Here is a 26,024-nt window from a genome sequence, read left to right on the forward strand (position 1 = left end):
GTCAGATCTAAAAGGTTTGGTGGTGGCGAGTTTGGTAATCTGACACGTGTGTCGAGAAGAGTTGCGGAAGGGGTGGTGCATGAGGACCACGCACAGATGTAGGCGGAGCGTGAGAACCACACACGGTGATTGTTTACAAAACCACGCTTTCCTCCAAATGATTTTCGACTTGTAAATCTGCTTGTGCCGTGCGTCTCTCTTGGTAGTTGTCGAAAAACTATAAATCTATCATTTTCGACCTTGAAGAAAACAAAATAAGACTAAGCAAAAGAAATCTTGATAGACAATGTGGGTGAATGGAGGAATGGGGGAAGGAGAGGGAGGAGGAGGAGGAAGCCAAAGTCGGCCTCCTCCCCCTTTGGCAAAAATCAGATATGGTGCGGCGGAGCCCTTGGTTCTTTGGGGGGAGGGAGGCGCTAGGGTTTTTTCTTATTCATGTTTTTACACTAGTTAACATCTTATACACATTAAATTTTAAAATTTTCTAACGTGCAGTTTTCTACAATGAATTAAGTTAGCTACCATGTTGGGTTATGTTTCCTTATTGGATGTTCCTTTAGCCAGTTTTGGCATTTGTGTAGCATCATACGAGGTGGTCTGCTCCTTGATATCATACTTGGATGATATTTAATGTTTATGACTAACAAATAAAAATAAAAATAAAAGAATATTCGAGCTTGTCAAGACTGTTTCTTTGTTTCAGGATTTCCATTGGTCCCTTTGCTGCCGTAATGCATGCCGTCCTTATGGTCCTGGTGCCAGTCGTGGCGTTACAGAAACAGCTAGAACGGTATTTTGATGTTACAACCTATGGAGCCAAAGGACGATCGACGACTATAACAACTACGGTCGAGATGATTCCAAGACATTGATGCGCCTTTGTTTATACTATTTTCACTATAAATGTATCCTAGGCCAGTAAATTAGTTTATTGTACTTGCGAGCAACAAAACCTTATTTTTTCCCTTTAAGCTTACCATTACAATACGAATCAACCCTTTAGATTACAAAAGAACAAAACAAAGCCAAATGCTTCAATATATAGATGAATGAACAGAATGTTTGATGCTCTTCCTCAAAAACAACGAAGAAGGGAAAGAAAGATGGGAAAAAGTTAGAAAAAGAATGAAATGCACGCAGAGAGCCTAATCATTTTGTGGATCATCATATCTGTAACCTGTACTTGAAAATAATGATAAAATTGTAAAGTTTAAATTATATGTAACTACTTTTGGATTTGTCTCATTGAATTGTACTCATGATTCTCTGAAGAAGGTCGCAGTAGTAGTACTGCAGTACAGCCTCGATTGAATTCAGTCGAGAAAAGAGGGTGGGTGCAATGGTCGTCTCCAATTTGCATATATTTCTCAGCCTTGGGTAGAAATTAAGTTCCTTCACGTGCTATTTGATTTATATAATTGAAGCCGAATGTCTTTTGGAAAATAGAAAGAAGTTGCGAAGTGGCAAATCTTAGTAAAAAAACAATGGAAGATTTCCCGTCCGGTCCAATCAAAGTTGGATGCTCGTCTCTATGGTGAAAACAAGAGTAAACATGCATAGATGGAGACACTGTTTTCGAGACTGAAACATGGTATTAGTACAGAAATGACCGCTCGCGAAACAGCCAATGAATCAAGAAATGCATAAACTAAAAAACAACAGATGAAAATTGTTTTTTTCCTTGATCAGGAAAACGAGGAAAGAGTACTCATGGTGATTGACCTATGATCATAGTATAAATCGACCCTCAGTTTTGACGTCGGCCACTATGCAGAAGTAAGATAAATATTGGGCAACTTTGGAAGACTGGGGGATTGAAATATCTTGGTTTCTCCATGGAAATGATCACCTGGTTCAGGTGATTGCTTTTTAGGGGAGCATAATTTGAGCTACTCATCAAGGTGAAGACTGAAGAAAGAAGGTACACGCCCCGGTAAATTAGCATGTTGAAGAGCTGTTAAATTATCTCCCTCTTCGCAGGTTAATTGTCTCATATCATGGCGGAAGATCTCTGTTCCCACAGATTGTAACTTTTGTCAGCAAGTGGGACCTTACCTCTTTTAATTCATTCCATCTAACTTTCTTTTGAGTACCTTACACAACCTATATTTTGCAGGAGCTATGTGGAAAACATGAACCTTGGAGGAGCTTAGCTGAAAACATGAATATTGGAGGGAGTGGAACAGATTGCAAGGTATCTTTCGAAAGTGATGATGTAGAAGCCCGTGTTGATCATCACTTGCTTGTTAACGGTCAATCGAAGATTTCACTTATCACAGAAATAAAACCAAATCCAACTTATATCTCAACAATATCCGTAGTGGAAATCCCTGTTTGTCATCCTTTGTCAGAGTCTCAACCTCCTGATCCAGCATCACTTGTTGCAAGTTCAAGCAGAGAAGGAGATGATAAAACGATGTCTGGGCTACATGAAGAAAGTGAAAATCTGAAAGAAATGGAGCTCCCTTCAACTTCAAAGGAGACATCTCGACATTCTAAAATATCCTCAAAAAAACCTTCTCTGGCCAATCTCTTGCCAAGATTACCAAGGAAGCTAACCTGCCAAGAACTCGAAGCGGCAATATGTGGGCCTAAAAGGAATTTCACAAACAATGACAAGAATCAGAACATTTCCTTATATGATGGATACCTGCCCTCTTGTCAGTCCAGAGTTTTGATAAAAGTATTCATGGGAAAAATTAGTGGCATCCTCGAAGCAGAAAAAACATCAGCTGTGTCTATGCAACATAAGTATATACTGGAGTTGATAGGATACTACGAGTCATGTGAAGATTGTGCTGTTCTGGTCTATCCGTTTGTAGAATGCTGGGGGAACCTGGATGAATATCTTACTGGTAAGTTCTTGAACCCACAGATTTCAATAACCTTAAAACTTCAATAGGTAGTGGAAATAGCTTGTGTTGGTGAATTCATTCAGTTCTCTTCTCCGTTTTGACATTCCTTTTTTTTTTTTTCCCCATAATAATCTGTTGATTTGTAGCTAATGATGGGATATATTATCTGCTGTTTATGCACTACAAACACAGGCTCAGGGGAGACTGATCAGTTGAAACTGACATTTGAAGATAAGCTAAACATGGCTATAAAAATTGCTGAAGGTATTCGATACTTGCATGAAGAATGTCCCGGAGGCCCAGTAGTTCACGGTGACTTACAACCAATCAACATATTTCTGACATTTAACTTCCGGCCACTGGTGAAAATCCCAAATCATAAGTGCTTATTTCGAGGTTTCAATGTTAGTGCTCCAATTACTTTTCTCTTTCGTAATTGATTGTGATTGAATGCAATAGATATCTGGATTTGGAAAAGCAAAGTGGCTTCATCTAAAGCGAGGATTGCAGATAACCCCCAACAGGTTTACATGAGCTAAACTCCAGGCCAAGTTTTGGAAGTCTTTATTATAGCTTGTTTGAAGCACTAACATTGGTACTCTTTTTGCCTGATTAATTACTTCAACTAACAAGTTAGTTTCGGTGGAAAGTGAAAACAGGTGCCGCCTTAAGGATTTCTTGGACCATGAAACAATGTCTCTAGTAAAATCAGACGTCCAAGCTTTCGGAGTTCTACTCTTGAGGTTGTTTTGCCGAAGATCTGCACCAGAAGATGATGAAAGCTTGATTCAGTGGGTTAGTAAGGCTATTAAAATCATGATCTTGAATGTGACATGATCTGATCTCTATTCTCAAAGTTCACGTCAAGAAGCCCAACTTCTATCTAAGCATGCATTTTTCTCTGTAAATGGCAGGCTCAACCATTGGTGTCGGAACGAGCATTCCCTGAGTTACTGGATGAAGACTCCAAGGATTATGACTCATATGGAGTTTATACAGTGTTTTGTGCGGCTGCAAAGTGCACAAGTAGTAGGCCAGATTCACGTCCATGCATGAGTGAGGTACTTCAAAACCTGCCTAACCCATTCTCAATCTTCTTACTTTTGAAATAGACAAGACAGTAAGCCACAATTAATGTTTCTTTAATTTTTTTTTTCAGGTGATCTCAATTCTTAAACAAGAAAGATTCTGCGAGATCGAAATGCAATTATCGCTGAGGAGTCTCACACTCGCAGAGTTCACTGGGGCCTAAATTCCCAGCTCAATTATATATGGCTTGCATCTATGACATTTATCTTGAGGATGCCATTAGCCCCCAGAGGGAAGATAAAAGCTTCAGATCAGGGAGAATCATGTGATCAAGAAAATTAAAGTTACAGAAAACAGCAGAAAGCTAGCATAACCGAGATCTTCATGAATTGATAATTTTATATATCTCTTGACAGGTCATGTTGTCAAGTGATTATAAAACTATTTTGCTATTTTTCAATTACCTACTCGATCCCGGCCCTTTTGATGTCGTTTTAGGGGATGAATGATAAAAGGATGATGATCAATAACGTACAGATTCCAGATAAGAAATTCTACTTTGTGCGACGTTATACGTTTTCATAATTCAAAATCATGTCGACTACTCTTCCTACTGATCTCTATATCAATTTCTACAAATTAATTAAAAGCACAACGTTGAAATTTAATTAATGTCTAGGAGTACTAGGATCAGATTAACGTCGTAGTTTCAGCCAGATTAATTCTCACCAAACATCTTTGTTCAGCACCTCCAAAACTGTAAAATTTCTCCTCGCTTATCCTTTTGATCTATAGTCTTTGGTGCCGTGACGACTCATTCCGGTCCCCAACAACCACACGTAGATGATAAACCATGCATTTTTTTTTTCTCAAATGGATAAAAAAGAACATTCCCATCTGATATCTATAAGAATTGACATTCCATTTCCGGCAGACAGACAGAGACAAAGACCTAAAACAGATTAGATGCTTTTCTTGACAGACATGCATGAGGTATATTAATTCTCAGTACTGTAGCAGCCGAAAAACGAGGGGTGGGGTTGAGAAATTAAGGAGCTGGTTCTGGTTAACCAACCTCGTTCCTTTAATTTTCTTTCGTTGGAATATTTGTAGTTATTTTATTTTATTTTCTCTTCGATCGTGGACATGATAGAATCATATAATCTCACCAGCTACGTCGACAGAATACATAAAAAGTGCAGCATTAACTTTTACTGCACTTTTTGCTTTCCCTTGATACATGCACTATCTGAAAGATACTCATTATTTCAACACTTTAATAATTACAATCCTGATTTTCATACCCTAAAAATGAAAAGCTTAATTGGCTGCAACTGTGCTCTACGCTTTTCTCTTGCGTTGATGTTGGTATAATCATTAGGGGGACTAAATTAATTATATAAATTATGTCAATGCTTATATAAATCATGAATATGCTCTTCTTGCACCATGGGGTTTTTTCTTCGAAATTTTCTTAGTAGGAAAGTGGGACATTTTAATTTTAGGCCCCTTTTGATTATGGACTAGTTTGGATGGTGAGGTAGATGAGATAAGATGGTTTTAGATTAATCGAATAAAATATTGTTAGAATATTATTTTTTAATATTATTATTGTTTTGAGATTTAAAAATTTTAAATTATTTATTATATTTTGTATGAAAATTTGAGAAAGTTATAATGATGAAATAAGAATTAAATGAGTTGAGATAATTTCTGTATCCAAACGAGTTATTATACAGCTTAAAAAGTACTTTTTAGCAACTAAAAATTAGCTCTTTGATTTGGGTAAACAAAATAGTTTTATGGTACTCTTGAAAAAACAAAATTTGGATTTTAGAAGAAAAGACCTCAAAATGGTGGTTAAAAGTACATAATTGCTTGATTAAAGCATTATTAGTGACGCTTTTAAAGTGGGTTTATCCTGGCCCCCCTATAGCGATTCAAATCCTTTGAAACTCTGCATTAAGCCCTCTCTTACCTAAGCACTGACGTGATAATTTCCCAACAAAACAAGTCGCTGCTTTCACACCATTGTGCATACAGCTTCACATTATTTGTGTTTTGTTCATTAATTATATATAGCCATTAGGCCAACCTGCACTTTGCACATTAATTGTTTTCAAACATATTCAAAAGGAAAATAACAATCTTATATTAATTATTTTACAAACTCTATATAAAATGGAGGATAATTTTGTAATATTAAAATTTATTTTTAATGAAATAAATGATAAAATAGTTATAAAAGAGTGGTACGTATATCATTACTTTATTCTAAATCCAAAATGTTGAAAAATTAAACAGCAAAAAGAATACAAGAACTTCAAAAAATTCATTATAATTATAAAAAGTTAAATATTATATATTTTTTTATATCTTCGTGGAACCAATGATTTCAATGATATATTAGAGCGAAGCATATATATACATAGCTAAGAGCACAATTTAAATCATGTTGGTAATGATCTTGAGGTAATATTTTAGAGTGTCTTAACTTATGGGAGAAGTTAGCTCAATTCAATGTCTTATTTCAGATTTGGTTTTTTTAGGTTGGCAGAACAGCATATCTAGGTTAGCTTCATGGCAACCTCGGACAGTATTAACATTAAGAAAACAACATCATCTTATAATATCTATATATATTTCTAGTTGATCATGTTGTTGGTTAAGGATTAAGTACTTTTTAAAGACATCCTGGTTTAGTTACATAAATAAAATTATTTTATCTCATTTCATATAATTATTATAGTTTTTTCAAATTTTCATATAATATATAATAAACAATTCAAATTTTTTTAAATCACAAAGTAAAAATAATATTAAAAAATAATATTTTTTTAATTTTTATATTATGTCATCAGTATAATCAAATGATGAATCCATATCTTAGAGTTATACGTACTCAAGAAACCATTAAATTTTTTTTTTTTAATTTTGTTTTGAAAAAATAGAAAATAAAATTACCTTTTTCATTACTCTTTTTAAAAATATGAAAAAAAGAAAGAAGAAAAATTAGTTCACTCGGAGTTTTTACAAGATTGCGTTTTAGATTAATTTGTACAATTTTTTAAAATATGGACCTCACAAAATAATATAAATTCCAAAATCTTCGCCTTTAAATATTAAACCCAGGGAGGAAAAATATCTTTATCAAACGGCATTTGTGTGGCCTCGGCTCAGCTCCATATCTATCGCTCACTCTCTCTCTCCAAATTATCTTTTCGCCTCCTTCTTCGTTTCAATCCCTCGCTTATTTGTCCGGAAAAAAGTTTCGCTTACACACGGAACGCTCTTCTAATCCCTCGCTAATTTGGCCCATGAAGCTCTGAGCAATGAGCCTTTGATTGGCTCGGTTTCATATTTGTGAATTCTTGGTGAGGTTTTCTTGTGTGCGTCTTGTGGGTTGTTTAATGCTGAGCTTGATTCAATGAGATTGCTCTGTTCACTTGCAAATGGCCTCTGCTTCCTCCATGTCAGGTATGTATGTCTACTCTGTTTGGTTGCTGAGAAAATGTGGGAAAATTCAGGAAATTGAAATTACAAGTATTGGTTTCCAATCTTTGTAACTTTGAAGCGCGATAAGGAATAAAAAAAAAAACCAACACCCAGTGAAGTTTGCCTAGTACTACTATGCGGCTTATTTGAATCAATTTTGGTTTTTCTAGCTATTGTAATGTTTTCTCAGCTACCGTTAAGAATTGTCTCTATGTAAATACGGTATCTTGAATTTTTGTCTTATGGCCATGGGGTTCTGAAATACTGAAAATTGTGGTTATGTAAATCTTGTAGTTTCGTTAGAATGCGTTAACGCGTGTAAATCACCAAATTGGCATGGGAGTGGAAGATATGATTGTAACGTTCTATCGTGCGCCTGGAAAGCGCCCAGGATCTTGACCGGGTTCCTTGCGAGCACAGCTCACCCACCTCAGTGTTCCTCGCCGTCTTACGGACGAAATGGAAGAAGATGCCGGAGTAATTCTGTAATGTTTCTTGAACTGCCTTAGGAGATGTAGTATCTGAATTTTGGTTCCTGCCAGTTCAAATGCGTTTCCAAAATCTATTTTATGTTTATCATGTTCAAAACTTTGGATTTTTGTGCAAGAGGATTGCTTCTATCCATAAATTTGAAACTTTTAACTGTGGTCAGAATTTAAGCTAAAGTTGGGATGCTGATTTAATGCATGGGAAGCATCAAAGTGTCTCTTGCGAGTCGCAATTAGTTGAAGTTTTTGCAGTATCTTAATATAGGATTAATATAAACTTGGCACGTTTTTAGAATCTTTATAATTTCTGAGAATGAGAAGTGCTGTTTATTTTGTATTAGATTTCACGTACACTTGCCCCCCTTTTTTCCAGACCAAATTATGTTATGAAAAACCTCTTGTTTGTGAAAGATATTTCTCTCATGAAACTCAAATCTTGAAATGATTTTTGTTTGTGAAGTGATGCTTGTCTCTTATAAAAGTTCATCACTCCAAATTTACAATGCTTTTGTCACAAAAACGGCACTTGCACAAGAATTGTTGTATGTATTTGGAATTACCGGTATGCTGATTATAGAAACTGGCTTGCATAGTTAATTTAACTGGAAAACCTGTCCATTGTTATCCTCTTCCAGAGATGCGAAGCCTTCGATGAAAGAGGTTGGTATTCTGGTGAAAGTTCCGACTTTGATATTTTTGGAAGACACTTCAAACCAAGCTTGCCTCATGTTGCTTGTAAAAGATGGCAAATGTGCTGTTCTTCAGCCTTCTCTATGGGTGCATTCGATGAGGTTTCTCCTGAAAGGTTATGGGAGGTATAGTCCAGTTGTTGTTCAACATGACATCTCTTTGTGATTATAACAATAACGATATTTAACATGGATTTATCTTTTCCCTCTTGTTCATGTTATATGCTAAAATTGATCCTCTGATCCTCAGGATCTTAAGCCCACTATTTCATACCTTCCACCTAAAGGACTAGAGTTGGTCCTTAAAGCTCTTAAGGTTAGCTATGTGCTTGGCATGAAATCCTAGTATTATCATTCTTGTAAACCAATCTTTTGAAGTGTTGGTCATATCTAAATGTAGCTTTACTGTGGTATAGCTGGCTTTTGAGGCCCATGATGGCCAAAGAAGACGAAGTGGAGAGCCCTTCATCATTCATCCAGTTGAAGTTGCCCGTATACTAGGCCAACTTGTGAGTCTTACAAAATTAAAATATATGCTGTCCTTTATAATAATATTTGTCTTGCAATCTGCCATCTCTTTTTTTTTATAAGCACAATCTGTGGTCAAATTTGAATCCAATTTATCCTTCTAGGAATTGGATTGGGAGTCCATTGCTGCCGGATTACTGCATGACACTGTTGAGGATACAAATGTCGTTACTTTTGAAAGAATAGAGGAGGAGTTTGGTGCTACTGTGCGCCGTATTGTAGAAGGAGAGACTAAGGTATTTTGTATAATTATAGATGCTAACTATAGGTATCTTTGCTCATTGGTAGCTTGTTTCGTTTTGGGATAACACCATATTAAATTGGTTGACCATTGGTTTAATATTCCTCTTTGCTGAGTAGGTATCTAAATTGGGAAAACTAAACTGTAAGAATAAAACTGATTCAGTACAAGATGTAAAAGCTGATGACCTGCGTCAGATGTTTCTTGCCATGACAGAGGAGGTAACCTATTTTTTATGATATTTGTCAATGCTCTGTCCCAGTTCTGATGAAAACCATTTTTGAGACTGAAAGGGCTGCTTTTTCAGGTTCGGGTTATCATTGTCAAACTAGCTGACAGATTACATAACATGCGAACTCTTTCTTACATGCCCCCACATAAGCAGGTGGTGTGTTATTACTTTCATATTAGCTAGCAATTGACTCTTTTCTTGATTATTGACATGTTTATTTTTTTTACAGTCTAGCATAGCAATGGAGACGTTGCAGGTGTTTGCTCCTCTAGCAAAGTTGCTGGGCATGTACCAAATTAAGGTAGTTCTTTATGAGCTCATACATACTTTGTTAATGCTTTTGAGTTCCACACAATGTCTCATTCACATTCTGTAATCACATTATAATGCTGTCAGCAACCATGCTGACAGTAACGATTTTTTGTAACTGAATACTCTAATTACATATCAAAAAATGAAAAGCAACCATTGTTTTTCTTTTTCAATGAAATTTATAATTTATTGTTTTTGCATGTTGTCAAAGTTTAGAATGTTAAACATGATCAAGTTACATGTTAACGTTTGGGTTTCCTTGGGGGTTTTTGTGCTGGTTTACACATGCTGATCAAGTGTTGCAACAATGATCCCAGACTACCTCTCTTACCCAGAGTTGCAACCATTGCTCTTAATTTAAGCTGCATTTTCGTATTGTATCTTATACATATATAATATATATTTTAAACTTAGGATAGACCCAATATTTGTAAATCTAGGGCAGGGCCAAAATTACACCTAGAAGGAAATGAATAGGTATTTTATGACAAATTCAAAAATTTTAAAACTTCTATAGATCAAGATATTTTAGCAACTAAATATCAACGAAATCAACATATCAAAAGCAATAAATAAATCAACACAAAGATTTTATTGGCAATCTGGAAAACATTTGAAGAACTCTTCAATAGAAAATTCCACTATAGAAGAAATTTTTACAACCACTCGATCTCTGCCCTACAATAGCTTTAAAACTTTGACCTCTCCTTAGCATCATGAACAAACTTGTTCTCAAAAATGGAACTCTGATCTAAGGATAGTCAAAGAAACATAAGGGTGCTGGTTTGTGTATAAGGAGAAAGAAATTTTGCTTGAACACACTCAATCTTACATACAATTTTCTCTCTCTCGCAAAGTTCTTAAGGAAATCTGAAGATAATGCCCATTAACAAAAAAAATTGTGTATAAGGGTGCTTATATAGGTATGGCTCAAAATAGGACTAAGAATCATTTTTAAATACGTAATTCTAACAAGTTTGCTCGATTGAAGGTCTTACATGCATTTAGCGAACTCACTTTTGCAATTTTTGGTGGAGCATAGGTCTCATGAACATTCTAGAATTTTCGGTATGCCGGCCAGGGTATTACAATGGTCTAGCAAACTCTCAGATTTTTACATTTTTTGTTCCAATTTCAAAATGGACCCTACCCAATTTTTTTACAACTTAGTTGGACTTAAGTTTCAATGTTGAATATGCCAACAAAATATTTTTTTCATTAACATTTTTGGGGAATGTTGTCCCATTACATTGTATTCCATTAACATATGGGTCCCTATGTTACAGTCGGAGCTTGAAAACCTATCCTTCATGTACACAAATGCTGAAGATTATGCTAAAGTTAAGAGAAGAGTTGCAGACTTCTATAAAGAACATGAGAAAGAACTTGTGGAGGTAATGCCATTCTCTGTCAAAACTGAATAGAGCTCTAACAGTATTATAAATTGTGTGGCACCTTTTATGGCAATTGAGGTTTGAATTTACCTCTTCGGCAATCTAAGTTCAGGAGCTTTCCAGGCGATGTTGTCTTGATGGGATTTACTTATGAGGACTTTGTCTCTTTGAATCAGGCAAACAAAATTTTGATGAAGAAGATTGAGGATGATCAGTTCTTAGACCTTATGACTGTGAAAACTGAAGTTCGAGCTGTATGTAAAGAGCCGTACAGGTCAGACCATGAATCTATCTTACTTGCAATTAATTCAGTTATTTATCTGCTTGTGCTTCAACCCATGATCCTTGTTACGTCTGATCTCATTATATGCATCTTGTTGGAGACTTTTAAGTCTATCATCTGTGATTAAGTAGCTGATTAGGTCGTGCATTATGTATGTGGAGAATTGCAACATGAAAATCAACCACATACTTTGCAGTAATGTCTTACCCAGTTGTAATATTGGTTATATGTATGGGTGTGTTTACACAAGAGCTCTGTTAGGATCCCAAGAAGTCTTGGGAGAAGAGCTCTGGGCTTTGATTTGTGTAGATGTTTTAGTGAGGCATCATTTTCTTTCATGCTAAGTGTGCCTTACATTCAAGGGATTTTGTTTTCCTTTCTGAAACAACCTTTAGGTTTCTTTTCTGATGGCCTGTTGTAAGTGTTGTATGTAGGGCTTTCTACAGGCCTTGAAAGTGATATTTCGTTGTTTACTTGCAGTATCTATAGGGCTTTCCTCAAATCTAAAGGCTGTATAAATGAGCTTAACCAAATTGCTCAGGTTTGTCGTCGTGTCTCCTTTAACTGAATTAAAATCTTATGAGGCAGAATACATGATGTTTTTATATCTGCTTATTCACATACTTCTTCCTGGTTGTCATAAACAGCTTCGTATTATTGTAAAACCAAAGCAATGTGTTGGAGTTGGGCCTTTATGCAGTCCAGAGCAGGTAAATCCTGGCCCTGATTTGGGTGTCTTTTACTGTTATCTATACTTTTACTAATCCTTTTTCCAATTATTGCATTTCTCACAGATTTGCTACCATGTTCTTGGTCTGGTTCATGGAATCTGGACCCCTATTCCTCGAGCTGTGAGTATGCTGCTGCTTTTTCTCTTTGAAGAATATTTGGTATAGAATGAAAAAAAAAAGAGAGAAGAGATTGATGTATATCAATTTATCGGTTTTACTTTTTTAACAGGTCAAAGACTATATAGCAACCCCAAAGCCTAATGGCTATCAAAGTCTCCACACAATGGTGATTCCATTTCTGTATGAGAGCATGTTTAGGCTAGAAGTTCAGGTAGTTTGGATGATCATTATTGAGCAATTCCCTTTTCCTGCATAATTGGAAAGAAGGCTTTTGTTCTGTTGATTTCTATTCTTTGAGTGCCTCTAAGGCTTGGTTCTAATTTCTTTTATTCTAGTTATTATATAATTACTTCTGAGGTGTTTGTTCATCTTTGGGTTATCTACTTTTTGGCAGATAAGAACTGAAGAGATGGACCTTATAGCTGACAGAGGCATTGCTGCTCATTATAGTGGGAGACTATTTGCAACTGGTTTAGCAGGAGATACGATGCCAAATGGTAGAAGTTCAAGAGGAAATACTGTCTGTCTCAGCAATGCAAACATTGCACTCCGGGTACTGAACCTTTTTCCCTTGACAAACTGTGATTATTTGCAATTCCTTCTTGAAGGGTCTTTGTGGTGAACCCCTTCAAGCCCCTAACTTGAATGCTAACTTCATATTCAAGTCCTTTGTTTCTTCCAGATTGGTTGGCTCAATGCAATCAGAGAATGGCAAGAGGAGTTTGTTGGCAACATGAGCTCTAGGGAATTTGTAGACACTATCACTAGAGATCTATTGGGTAGCCGCGTCTTTGTGTTTACACCAAGGGGAGAGGTAAGACAGTGGGGTTTTTTAGGTATCCATTTTTTTTCTCTTTTGTTTTATCTTTTGAATATTGATGAGGAAAGACAGACATAGTTTCTACAGATTAACGAACATACTGAAATTTCTTGACCATTGTCATTATGAACAGATAAAGAACCTCCCTAAGGGGGCAACCGTTATTGACTATGCTTATATGATACACACTGAAATTGGTAACAAGATGGTTGCTGCAAAGGTATTTTCTGAATCTGGACTCATATGATTTTTGTTTTTCATTTGGGGGAAAAACCAATCGAAAAACAAAAATTCAGGAAATCTGAGGTGTGGTGCGTGACTTTCTTTTATGCAGGTTAACGGGAATCTCGTTTCTCCTATGCATGTTCTTGCAAATGCAGAAGTTGTGGAGATAGTCACCTACAATGTTAGTATTAATCAAGTTGGTTAAATGGTATCTTAGCTTTGCATAAGAGAACGTGTGAAAATTTCATGATTTATTACGTAAATTTGACAATCACATATGGACATATCAAGATTATGTCATCCAAGTGGGGGGACTTTGTGCATTGCATGTCTAGGCATGCTAAGTCGGTGACACGTGGCTTTTGCTGGAGCCTTAAGGGAACCTATGAGAATCAGTACCTCTTAAGCAAAAAGCTTTACTCTAAAGATTTGAACTTGTTTTGAGCATCACTACTGGTGAATCGAAAATTATCAACAAAAATCTTTGTGCATGCTGGGTAAACCAACAAGGGAAAAATATAAGTTGCATCTCCATTAAAAATTGCATATTTGTTTCAGGATGCAAACAAAGTGGTACCTCTGTGTTTTCTATGTACGAGCATACGTTTTCATCATGATGACATGATTCTTTTCTTCTTCAAAATATTGTGCTTGGTAATATTTTTCCAGTATGTTGTGTATTATTCAATCAAAGCTAAGTTGTCCCGCAGATGATTCCAAACACAAAACAAGAAGCAGCATTCGAATCTTTTTGTACTCTTTGGGTGATACTTAATTGCATAAACTTCTTCAAGATTCACAATTTCTTAATTTACCAGGCTCTCTCAAGCAAATCAGCTTTCCAGAGGCATAAGCAATGGTTGCAGCATGCTAAAACACGAAGTGCCAGACACAAAATCATCAAAGTAGGCATTGTTATGTTGAATATGGATGCCACATTGCTCATATTTCTAGTAGCCTTTCTTCAAATACTTATCATTTTATCTTTTGTGTAGTTTCTAAGAGAGCAAGCCACACTATCTGCTGCTGAAATAACAGCAGATACAGTAACGGATTTCATTACTGATTCTGAAGAGGAGATTGAAGCAGAAGAGCTTCCAGATCCTTCCAAGAGAAGACCTAATAAATGGGCGAAGATCCTTATGAATGTTGGGGAAATGTTGTCCCCAGAAAATGGACGTATTCAGGTCCCCAAGATCAATGGAAAGCATAGTAAGCACGTGCAACATGTAAGTTTGAAGGCTGAAGGGGAATTCTTATCACAAGGAAATGGTGTTGCCAAAATGATACAAGCTAACATTCCAATGTACAAAGAAGTCTTGCCCAGTTTGGAAAGTTGGCAAGCCAGCAAGATTGCATCTTGGCACAATCTTGAAGGGCACTCCATCCAATGGTTTTGTGTGGTGTGCATAGATCGAAGAGGTAAGTTTTATTCCCTCCACAAAACCACGCTTTATTTCCCTCTTGCTTCAAAGTAGGTTTGGAACATAAGTGGGGATATGATGCATGTCGGATGCATGGCTCCCCCTTGACTCTTACCTATTTTTAAGCCACCCATATAAATTTGAAGGAGATACTCGTTCATGCTATTTAGTAAAAATCTTCTGTAGTTTTCAGTCATACTTTTTTGTGGTGAGTCCTCCACCTAGAGTCGAGAAATGATTGCTCACAACACTACTCTGATAAGTTTAGATTTCCTGGATGAGTACGTCACTTCACTGAATTATTCTTGTCCAACAATAATTTCAGGCATGATGGCTAATGTCACAACTGCATTGGCTGCTGCAGGAATTGCTATATGTTCTTGCGTCGTGAGTGATTGATATTGATTTAAAACTCGGCTGAATGAATGTCTGTTGGTATGTTAGTAATATGTCATTATGTAACACTTTGACTTATGTTGACCAGGCTGAGATTGATGGAGGGAGGGGAATGGCTGTCATGTTATTTCATGTTGAAGGAAACTTGGAATGTTTGGTAGTGCATCAGATCCATTTCCAAATTTGATATTATCATTCCACGTTTTCCTGCCTGATGTCTATTTATGTTGTGTTGAATCCCTGAAGTCTTGATGTAAATTGTTTGTCTCTCAGGTTAATGCTAGCTCAAGTATAGATCTAATCCTTGGTGTTTTGGGATGGTCTATGGGTTGCAGTTGGCCAAGCTCAACAGAGACCCGCCAATTCCTTGAATGTTGAACAATAAGCAGAGTCAATGATTACAACAAGTTCGCCCAGCCGCATAGCCTGGGTATGAAGTTTTTGTCCACAGAAAATTCTAATTCGGGGGTGTGTTATATCCTAGATTTTGGGTATTTTGTTAGTTCTCATCTATTGTTTGGACACTCATTACCAAATAAACCAAGCTGCAGCCAAAGAGCTTAGTCTGTGGATTGAGGGCACTGTATATAGAAACAAGAGTGATAGGGTAAGTGGTATACGCTTTGTAAAGATAATTGAGAGGACAGAGTAGCAAAACAATTATAGTAAGGGTCGTAAGGAATTCTTGCTTTATAAATTCTTTTTCCTCGATCAACTATGAGTCGATTGATTATCCTCTCCCCCATTGAGTCCCATTGAGCGTGCATGATAAGCTTCTCGTATAGGTACACCCATCAAGGGCACGCATCATCTCAACAATGCCCCCGGTAATGGAAGCGTAATGATTGCCTGGTTTCAATATTGATGGAAGTTTTAGGGTGTGCAATGACTTTATGACAGTTTTCTTGGTCTTTTTTCTATCAGTAAAGAAGAAATTTGAACTGGACATATACAAGAGCAGCACCTATGTCGACAATTTTCATAGCTAATAGGTTGTTAGACTGCGGTGCTCTCGCGTCAGTGCTCTGTAATCTGTCTTGCCTCCTTACTGTAAAAGTTCCTGTCATTAGAACTTTTAAACGTTGCGCTGTACCTAATCGATCTTGTTAGGCATGGGCCGCATGGCCTTTGGCTAATAAATTTCTCCAAATTTTCGATGCCTTTATATTGATGTTGAATCTTCCATGAAATCAGTCTTCTTGGGACGGTTTCTACTTGTTTATGATCCCCAGTTGCTTGGTTTTTGCAAGATCATCTTGATAATACACGATTAAATTCGCGTGGAACATTATGAACACAAAGATGCAAGTGTCAAAACTGGAGAATAGTATTTTTTGTCAAGAACTTTGATGTTCTTATTTGACCTAAAGTAATTAAATACACTTCCTAGTGCCTTTCTACGATTCCCGGGCAATGAGAGTTATGACATGGTAGGTGTTGGGACAGCCTCCTGATCGTTGAAAGCAAGTAACAGCAGCAGCAGCAGCAGCAGCATTATTGAGAAAACCCAAATCCCTAACTTCGATGAGCGTGCTGGTTGATTATTTACCTTCACTGGCTCGTGCGTTTCCTTCCAAATCATAGTGGGTTCTTCAGCAGCTTCATACTTCAAGGCATAGCCATTCTCTGTGCTGTTAAAGTAATTACGCTTGACCAGTTTAGCTGTTTCATCTTCTTCTTCCTCCGTTTTCTCAACAGCGTTTTGAAAAATGAAGTCTGCTTGCTCCAATTCTTGTGATGAATCCAATATCAACTCTGCCGGCCAAATTGCTTCGGTATTCGATTCCATGGAAGAGTCCCCTGTTGTACCTTCCGAGCTTTCCTCGCCGTCCTCCACAATGCCTCCTTCCTCATAGTCTCTCTCTTCTTCTTCTTCATCTGATTGAGCTGCTGATTTTTCGTGTTCTGCCTCGTCTTCTTTATAAACAAGCAGATATTCATCTGATTGAGTTGTTGATTTTTCGTGTTCAGCCTTATCTTTTGCATGGACAATCAAAGAAGCTTCATCGGCCTTTTCATCTTCAATGGTTTTGATTGATATCGAGTTGTTCTCCTCCATGTCGGAATCATTCTTCACCATTGTTTCTTCAATCAAAATAGGACTCTCCGACACTAGCAACGAACATTTTCCCACGACACCACAATCATCGCAGGAATCAATGCTTTCTAGTGTTGAATAATCATAAATAACGATCTCTTGATGACCGCTCAAGGAGTCCTCGTTTTCTTCGCTGATTTCATTCCTAGGTTTCTCTTCCTACAACAAATTAATCATGACATTAACGTTTTTCCATGTAGAAGCACATAATAATTACAAAGGATTCTGACAGAATGCGATCAAAATCACTTGCATAAACAGTGAGATTTTCCTATCATACGCTACTGCTGAATCCCTTTGAGAGGATTTTCAAAAGGGGTAGAGGTGTGAATTATACGTACCATGATTAAACATTTGGCAGACACCAAAGTCTCGCAGGGATCAATCTGGGTAACGCTCGTCTGTGGCGTTCCATGGCTTGTCAAACTGCGCAGATCAATCATATCCTAAAAAAATAAGCAAAAACAGAGATAAACACACATTCATGCAACAAAAATTAATGACAACTGGCTGACCATGAACCATAATACGAGGTTTGAGAAATGAAGCGCAGCCCTTCACTTCCTTCATCTTCTCTTTTTTTGTTCTTTGATTCTTTGGATACATCGTTGGGATTTCTTGGGTTAATATCGGCTTCCTTCATTCTTCTATTTTTGAATGCGAAAACTGCAATCAAACCTGCAATAGCCAAGGCTCCTCCAAACACCACCACCCCTCCAATGCCATCTCCACCGCCAAGTTTTATCCGGGTCCTCTTCATATCTTGCTTGCTCCTGCTCTTTTGCTCCTCCATATGAATTCTTTCTCTTCCCCTTTCTGGGTCTGTCTTGCCTTGCAATTTCTTTATTCTTTCGTTTGGGTTTTGAGCATTAAAAGGGAAGAGAGAAGAAAGAGGGTTTAGGGGGAGGGGGAGGGAATATGACTGACTTGGAGAAGCAGTGAAGCATCAATATTGGAGGTTGAACCGGGCGTGGCTTTGGAAGGATGGTCACGTGGCATCTCCTTGCCTTGCCACGTAGTTCACAAACGAAAACTATGCGATCCTCACCCTCCTTGTCAAGTTACATGGACCACCTCGAAGATTAGGGCTATAATTATGTGCTACAATTCTAACTATGGGATGTACTCTCGGTACTACTTGTCATCAACAATGGCGGCGAGGAAAAAGTTTGGTTAGGTTGCACATTCAATTGGTGGTTCTTTTGCTTGTGTATGTCACTATCAGGAAAATATTTTAACTATAAAAGAATTATATAAAAATAAATTCACAAATTGATGTGACTTAATATAGTATGTCAGATATTATTTTCAAGTTTAAAATAAAAGATGTAGTTTTTTATCTTAAAAATTAAAATTGTGATGGGTTTCCAACTAAACTGTCAATTTATCTCTTAATCGGTTAAATTTTGATAAATCACTAAATGATCTTGTGCTCATAAAACTGACAATTATTACACTTAATTCTCATGATTAGAAGATTTGTCATGATTGGTATTTTTTTTTTTTCGAGTTACAAGAAAAGATCCATTTCTCCAATTAAAAGCATGTTTAGCAGATCAAGCTCAACACAAACAATAACGAAAAAATTTAAAAAAAACAAGTGAAAATTAACTTTGTTGTATTTGTACGTCCTAGCTAGCTAGGATAGCTTGCTTTTTAGGTCGTGGTTGCCCTGCCCTCATTATGTTTTACGGGCCACCAAACGTGTGGATGAATTTGCTGGTGTTGACCTTTGAATTGCATGTACGCGGTATACATGATGAGTTGTTCCCTTGGCTTGGTGCTTTCCCGGTTCAAGATCATCAAGAACAAGAAAAGAATAATTTCGATTCTGATCATAAATTTTACGTAACAACTTAATGTAAGTCTCTTAATGTATCAAATTACTGCTTTGCCGTGCCTTTTCAAATAAACTTATTAAAATCATATCAAACGAACGACCCAAAACCTATGATTAATGTACCCAATAATCAGATTAATTAATGTCCTGATCATCTGGCCATGCATGGCTTGGATGCAGGCCGTTTCAGATCAGGGGCATTATGTTAGGTCGAGAGTTTTGAGTAGGTCGGTAGATGTTAGCTAGGTTGGGTAAGATCATCAGTTGAGTAGGAATAATATTATTAGGTTTTTGGTTGTTTGTTCTTCGAGTTTTGCTGAACATGAAAGATGATGGTCTCACCCGTCCTTAAATAATTTGTTATTATTTAAATAATATGAATGATATGTTCTACACTAATCGACTTGAGTGTAGAATAATTCATACTCTCTCTTAATATCGAGTAAAGCCTCCAATTTAATTATTTATTTCTTGAACCGATAGGAAACCCCAAAATTAATTCCATACATTTGATCTCCAACTTTAGACAAAAAATATATTTTTATCTACGCACCACTTCACTTAGTGTGTGTTTAGATGTTGAAGTGAGTTGAGTTGAGTTGAGTTGCGATGATAAAATATTGTTAGAATATTATTTTTTAATATTATTATTATTTTGATATTTGAAAAAAATTGAATTGTTTATTATATTTTGTGTTGAGATTTAAAAAAATTGTAATAATGAATTGAGATGAATTGAAAAAACTCACCTCTTCACTTGCCACTAAGCCCTTTCATTGATATTGATGGTATTAGCCCACTGATGATATGGGCTCATTGGTATCTTAGCCTTGGTTCTCCCTCCATATTAAAATAAATAATATAAATTATTAAATCTACTTTATATCAATTTAAATTTTTAAAATAAGAAATAATTTTACTTGATATTAAAGTAGAGATTTTAAATTCAAACTTTAACTTTATACTCTGTTTTAATTAATTAAATATCTGATCACATGCTTTTAATTGGAGAAATGGATAAAAAAAGATCATCAAGAATAAATTTATTAAATCTACATGCGTCCTGACCTCCATCTATATATTTAATTTGTTGTGTTAGCATTTGGTACAAGCTTCAAGCCCTAAATGTTAATATGTCTTGGACAAAGTAATTAACCAAAGATAGGAACTTATACGCTTCATTAGGCCTCATCTACTGATCTCAAGGGCAGGCATGCCTTCATCAGTGAAACAAATTAAGTTCTCTACATTAAAACATATCTCCAGAGGAGCCAATTAAGAGTAAAAACTCACAAATTAAGAAACTAAACATGAATATATATATATATGGTTATTAAGCAGGTTTCTTGAGATGTGTAATATTAGAAACCATCTGAATCAGAATTTGGCTCTGGAGTGAAAAAGAAAGGCCCAACAGTGTACAGTTTCATCTTCTTGTCTTCAAGCAGACGAAAAGATCCAAGAAGAGCACCAGCGATCCCTTTGTTTACGTCTGTGGGGAAGTTACAAGTATCCGAAGGAGAGAGCTCAAGGAAAGCCCTGCACTCCTTAAGCTTCCTACCATCTTGGACCTCTGCAGGAGACAATGTTGCAAAGAAGTAACCCTTTGGATTACAAGCATTACTTAAGAAGGTAAAAGGCGCAGTCTCGAACCCTCGCTCATCCACAGCTAGACATGTTATCCTTGTCACAGCTCCTACAATATATAGAATGAAGATCAGAACAACTAGTAAATTAGAAAGACTCAAATATAACTAATTTAACTCATTCATAGACAAGTAAATTGAACAAATAAATAGCTATCTAATCATGATTTAATGATGAAAGGATGATAGCTAAAATTAAGGACGATGATCAATATAGTTTTCTCGACGAATACATGCATGCATGCATGCATATAGATCAGTACTACTAGTCTGCAGTAATGTGAAGAATATTAATAGCTGTAGGAATGACCTTCAAGTGGGATGAGATTATTAGAGCCGGATTTGCAGTAAACAAGCCCTTGGATGGCTATAATGGTGGAAAGCAGGCCATCTTTTCCTATATTTGTTTTCTCAACGTCGTATTTTGGGCTGTACCCTTCACCGCTTGCAGATGCATTAATCACCAGTACCAGGGAGGAGATCATCACCAGAAGCAGAGAGGCTGGAAACAAGACCAGGTTTAGATCAGCCATTATCAGGCACATGCAAAGATAAGCTAGCCGGTCAATGGTGAAGTAGTACTACTCCTGCATGCATGTGAGCGAAGAATATTAATAGCATGATGTCCGTTTTATAGGCCGGGGATGCCTTATAATAATTTTGTTATATATGTTCTTGGGTGCATATATGCATCTTTATAATAATTAATTATTTTAATTATGGAATAAAATAAACTTAGTAGGAACTTACTTGATCGCACGATATAGAAAAAGTTTCAAACTAATTCATTCTATGATTATCATCTTAATTATTAGTACCGTTTACATGACGAAATTAATTCATTTTCCATATATAATTAAGAGAAATGATATTTACAGTCGTGAATGTGAAAATGACATGCAGTCATTTTGAAAAAAATAAATAAATATAGGACCTACATGAAAAGAAATTAATTTTTTAATAGTGAATCTCACTCTTTTTTAAAATAACTGCACGATATTTGCGCATTTCACAACTGTATATTGTATTACTCTATAATTAAACGTTACATGATATAGGACCAAATTTAACAATTCGATAGATCAGGTTAATTAGAAGGTTCTTAAGATCTAGAAATTAGAAGGTTAATTTAGCCTATTTTAACTGAGTTTTTGGGCTGAATAGATCACGGCCGGGGGCTGTCATAATTTTTTGTTGGAAGCTGCTACGGTGACCGACATATTGGACCGACGGGATTTACCGATTGACTATTTATTATTTTATTAAAAAAAAAAAAAGCTAAAGACGCATGCCACGTTAAGATGCAGGTACTCCCACTCCAGTCGGTAAGAGACATCGGTCCCAGTCCTCGGGCAAATTAGCATTTTTCTTTTTTGTTTCTCGGACGTTTTCCCTTTTAACTCGGATGTTTCTTCCAGCTTGTCTGAGTTGTACTATAATTTCACTCCTTTTTATGTAATGCAAATCGAAATTGATATGGGCCGGGTATCTATGTCTAGATTTTCCATTGATTATATTGAAGTATTACCTGCTTAAGAAGATATATCTGTACAAATATAGAAAAAAAAAAAATTTAATATCTTTCTTGGACTAAGGGTAATATAATTAGTTATTTTTCTTCAAATAATATATTCATGATCATTCTTGTTTTGTTAGTAAAATATATTTGGTTTTAAGTTTGGAAATGATTCTAATTTTGATTTTGACCAAATTTTTGGTAGGATTCTTTTTTATTTATCATGTATTAGTTTCTCATACAATAATTTAGATTTTTCATTTTTAGAAAAATCTTCATAATTTCAAATTTTGTAACTATTTAAATCTGGCTTGTGGGTTTCATTAAATAAAATTTTGAATTTTACTATTAATCAATATTATTCAAAGTTTTCTCTGTGTTTTAGGCAAATCTCTTGTCTTCTCTGTATTGATCATCTGTTGAAACTAGCCTGCAGAATAATCACTATATATTCTTCTATCTGGCATCACTAAGTGGGCTAATATATGAAAGAAGAGCTCTTTGTTGATCAGTGATTTTGATAAATGAGTCATTCCATGCAGTAATAAAAAGATTCTATAAAAGTAAAGTCACAACATACATGGTTTCATATGATAAGTACTTAGATCTACTTTACAATAAAAGTAATTTTACAATCTAAAATATCACATTAGGCCACGCGATCAATTTGTAGATTTACTTTTATGAAATGTATTTGTAGATAAGGAATTTCTCTTCTACATAAGTTGGTGTGTAGGATATACTGTTTCATGAAAATATTTTATTTAATTTATTAAATTCAAGGGCAGGTATCTTTACTCATATGACTGCGATTATAGTCTTGTACTAATATCCAAAAAACAAAATTGAAGTGGCATATATATCCACTAGATCATAATTTCAAATAATAAGAATAAATTTTTCAAAAAAATAGAGTTATGGGAGATTTCCCCTCCCCATGGGTGGTTGCAACCAAATGGTAGCCTGCAACCCGCGGCTAGATCCTACCCTCGAGGAGTTCTTTTCCTAATTAATTTTATTTAATTTTGGGATTTAATTTTTTATTTTAAAATTTATGTTTTTTATATCTTTATTATATATTCAGATGATCATGTGTAATTAGTATGGTACATATCAATTTAATTTGATTCATTGAAACATGTCATATTAATTTGCCACGTACTTAATTACAAGATGCTCCCTTAATTTAGTAATTAAACGAAGATCATGGACCGAAATAATTAATTACGATTTTAAAAAATCTTAAGCATCAATACGTCAAAGTTCAAAAGCCTACACACACACACACCAATATTTACAAAACCGGTAAAAATTCAAGTACTACTGAATTTATAATTAAACGTATTGATCATGATCGAGATGTGCATCTCATGATCTTATGTACTAATTACCAAAGGATAGGGAAAATCGCATGGTTAATTTGCACTTAAATTAATTTATTATATGAATCGCATTACAAATCTCTCGATGCATAGCAGATCAGGCACAGACATTATATCCTCGGACCACCAATTATAAAATCAGTAATAAACAACGGAAATCAATCTCACGCATATATACTGCATATATACATTCTCCAAACCGCATGCATGCAACTTGATTAAAACAGATCAAAACAAAACCCAAAAGCAAAGAATTAGCTAGGCATGTATTCCGATATAATAATTTAAAGAACTCCGATATATAATATTCAAGTATGCAAATATATTGATGATAGAGGAAGACATTACCTTTAAGTGGAACGTACTTGGTGCCTAATCTACATAAAACAAGCCCTTGAATACCGATGACTTTCGCAAGGAGCTCATCCTTTTCTTTTGAATCTTGCTTCTCATAATCAGGCTTTGTGGGAAGACTAGGCAGCTTATTATTTCCCTGATCAGGTTTTGGCTGCTGATCATCATAGTCTTCTGGTTTTGTGGGAAGACTAGGCTTATCGTAATTTCCTTGGGGTTTTGGTGTCCCATAGTCTGGTTGTTCTGTGGGGAGAGGTTTATAATCTTGCGGTTTTGGTTGACCGTAGTCCGGTTTTGGAGCATATCCAAAATCGGTAGCGGAGGCAATAACTAGCGGTGACAAAAGAAGGATAGAGGTTGAAGACATGAAAAAAGGAGCGAGAGCCATTTCGATTTTATATAAAATATGCACAAGGAAAGGTAGGATGGCTTAGTACTGCATGCAATGAAGAGGGTATAGATCAATGCATATGGCCTTTGATCATAAAATTCAAGCTGCAGGCGGCCGGGGTTCGATTATCAGGTTATAATTAAACCATGAAATAAAATACTATATATTGTTTAATTGAGGAATTACTTGGATGCACGTAAGATAGCAAATCAAGGATTGATCTGATCGATCGTGATCAAATCAAGGCCGATTGTCAAATAAATTATTAGTGGCTGGAAGTATTGAAGGCTTTTACATATAAATTAAATGTGACAATGGAAATTATCAACTGCATGCAAAGTGATGATATATGATCATGATGAGGCAATATCGACCGAGTGTTTATTAAGTACTTAATTATTAAAAACACAATAAATCCTCACTTCGTTTATGACATCTGAAATCGATTAAAATTAAAACACAACTTTTACCACTTGATCATCGATCGGTCGGTCTTATATATCTCCATCAATTGAATTTGTATGTCCACGTAGCATTCTTCTCATATATATTGATCAGTCTTTTTGCTTTCCGGGCATGCATCAAGATGCCTCATGTAATAATATTAATCCAGCTAGCTAGCTTATACATCTATATCATGAATAAAAATGTTCTATAAATTCCAGCCCTCTATTATCCCTCATATATATATATATATATAGGACAAGATAGACACACCTCTCAGGCATGAAAAAGACAACCAACTATAAAAAGTTGAGAAAGCAAAGAGCAATACCAATGGATGCTATACAATACATATTTCTTTAAAATATGAAGAAATTTGTTCAAAAATTACCTACAATGGATTTTGTATTTCATCTTCATTTTCCATTTTGCTACAATGATCCCGCTACAGTTAGAGGGAACCGTTCACCAATATGAAACATTTTTAATTCATTTCTCTCCCCTCGTCTGATTTTCCTCATTTCTTCAAAATCTTTTTTATATCTTCATTTCAAACCCCGTGTCTCTCTCTTTCCAATACTTTCTTCTTTGTTTGGCATCAAAGACTCTGGGTATCTCTAAAATAACACTCCTAGGCACCGAGTTTTGCTCAAATAATGATTTTTAGCTTCTGGATTCCTTTCGAATAACAATTCTATATCTTCAAGTGAACTGTTTTCTGAACGCAGACAAAATATCTTCTTTTTATTTTTTAAATTAATTTATATTTTGGTTTAGCTTATAAATTTGGATTAATTTAAAATAGAACATAATTATACGATATTATATATGAGAAGATATTGCAAATATCAAAAGATATGAGGATATCATTGGTTGTTAGAGAAAATATTTGAAATGAATAAAAAATATAATATTTAAATGATATGAAGAAAAAATAGATAAGCTGATGTATGGTATATTGTAAAAGTCTGTATGTAAAATAGAAAAGTGAGTTTTGGTAATGTATTTTAAATGATAAGATGAAGAATCTATTAGGAGTGCTCTAAGAAAAAGGTACTCGTGATAGATCAAGGGGGCACTGCTTCTTCTCA

The 26,024-nt window shown here is 35.6% G+C and overlaps 4 protein-coding genes across 5 annotated transcripts; 2 read left to right on the plus strand and 2 right to left on the minus strand.

Moving 5' to 3' along the window:
* The first annotated feature begins 286 nt into the window (after positions 1 to 286).
* On the plus strand, positions 287 to 4,288 carry LOC108994116 (LRR receptor kinase SERK2-like). The gene is made up of 8 exons (XM_035682579.1): positions 287 to 394; positions 704 to 790; positions 2,117 to 2,855; positions 3,048 to 3,217; positions 3,315 to 3,379; positions 3,515 to 3,650; positions 3,770 to 3,916; positions 4,015 to 4,288. The coding sequence occupies exons 1-8, from the start codon at positions 287 to 289 to the stop codon at positions 4,105 to 4,107; spliced, it is 1,545 nt and encodes a 514-aa protein (XP_035538472.1). The 3' UTR covers positions 4,108 to 4,288.
* A 2,742-nt stretch (positions 4,289 to 7,030) lies between these two features.
* LOC108994134 (putative GTP diphosphokinase RSH1, chloroplastic) lies at positions 7,031 to 15,977 on the plus strand. 2 transcript variants are annotated; one of them, XM_018969226.2, is made up of 24 exons: positions 7,031 to 7,361; positions 7,674 to 7,864; positions 8,503 to 8,682; positions 8,807 to 8,872; positions 8,973 to 9,065; positions 9,189 to 9,320; positions 9,445 to 9,546; positions 9,633 to 9,710; positions 9,787 to 9,858; positions 11,156 to 11,263; positions 11,440 to 11,537; positions 12,027 to 12,087; positions 12,194 to 12,256; positions 12,341 to 12,397; positions 12,507 to 12,608; positions 12,792 to 12,950; positions 13,080 to 13,211; positions 13,351 to 13,437; positions 13,552 to 13,623; positions 14,261 to 14,347; positions 14,438 to 14,864; positions 15,192 to 15,253; positions 15,351 to 15,419; positions 15,536 to 15,977. In XM_018969226.2, the coding sequence occupies exons 1-24, from the start codon at positions 7,337 to 7,339 to the stop codon at positions 15,638 to 15,640; spliced, it is 2,628 nt and encodes an 875-aa protein (XP_018824771.1). In that variant the 5' UTR covers positions 7,031 to 7,336; the 3' UTR covers positions 15,641 to 15,977. The 2 variants fall into 2 exon arrangements, with proteins under 2 accessions (XP_018824771.1, XP_035551509.1); XM_035695616.1 differs by having other exon boundaries at positions 15,231 to 15,253.
* Positions 15,736 to 18,274, minus strand: LOC108994135. The gene is made up of 3 exons (XM_018969228.2): positions 17,876 to 18,274; positions 17,702 to 17,786; positions 15,736 to 17,519 (listed from the first exon to the last, which is right to left on the minus strand). Exons 1-3 carry the CDS (start codon positions 18,151 to 18,153, stop codon positions 16,683 to 16,685), a joined length of 1,200 nt encoding a protein of 399 aa, XP_018824773.2. The 5' UTR covers positions 18,154 to 18,274; the 3' UTR covers positions 15,736 to 16,682.
* A 2,287-nt stretch (positions 18,275 to 20,561) lies between these two features.
* On the minus strand, positions 20,562 to 24,486 carry LOC108994115. Its single transcript, XM_018969211.1, has 3 exons — positions 24,093 to 24,486; positions 21,157 to 21,348; positions 20,562 to 20,896 (listed from the first exon to the last, which is right to left on the minus strand). The coding sequence occupies exons 1-3, from the start codon at positions 24,484 to 24,486 to the stop codon at positions 20,562 to 20,564; spliced, it is 921 nt and encodes a 306-aa protein (XP_018824756.1).
* Positions 24,487 to 26,024: the final 1,538 nt, after the last annotated feature.

Source organism: Juglans regia, chromosome 11 (genome assembly GCF_001411555.2).
Source record: "Juglans regia cultivar Chandler chromosome 11, Walnut 2.0, whole genome shotgun sequence".
NCBI lineage: Eukaryota > Viridiplantae > Streptophyta > Magnoliopsida > Fagales > Juglandaceae > Juglans > Juglans regia.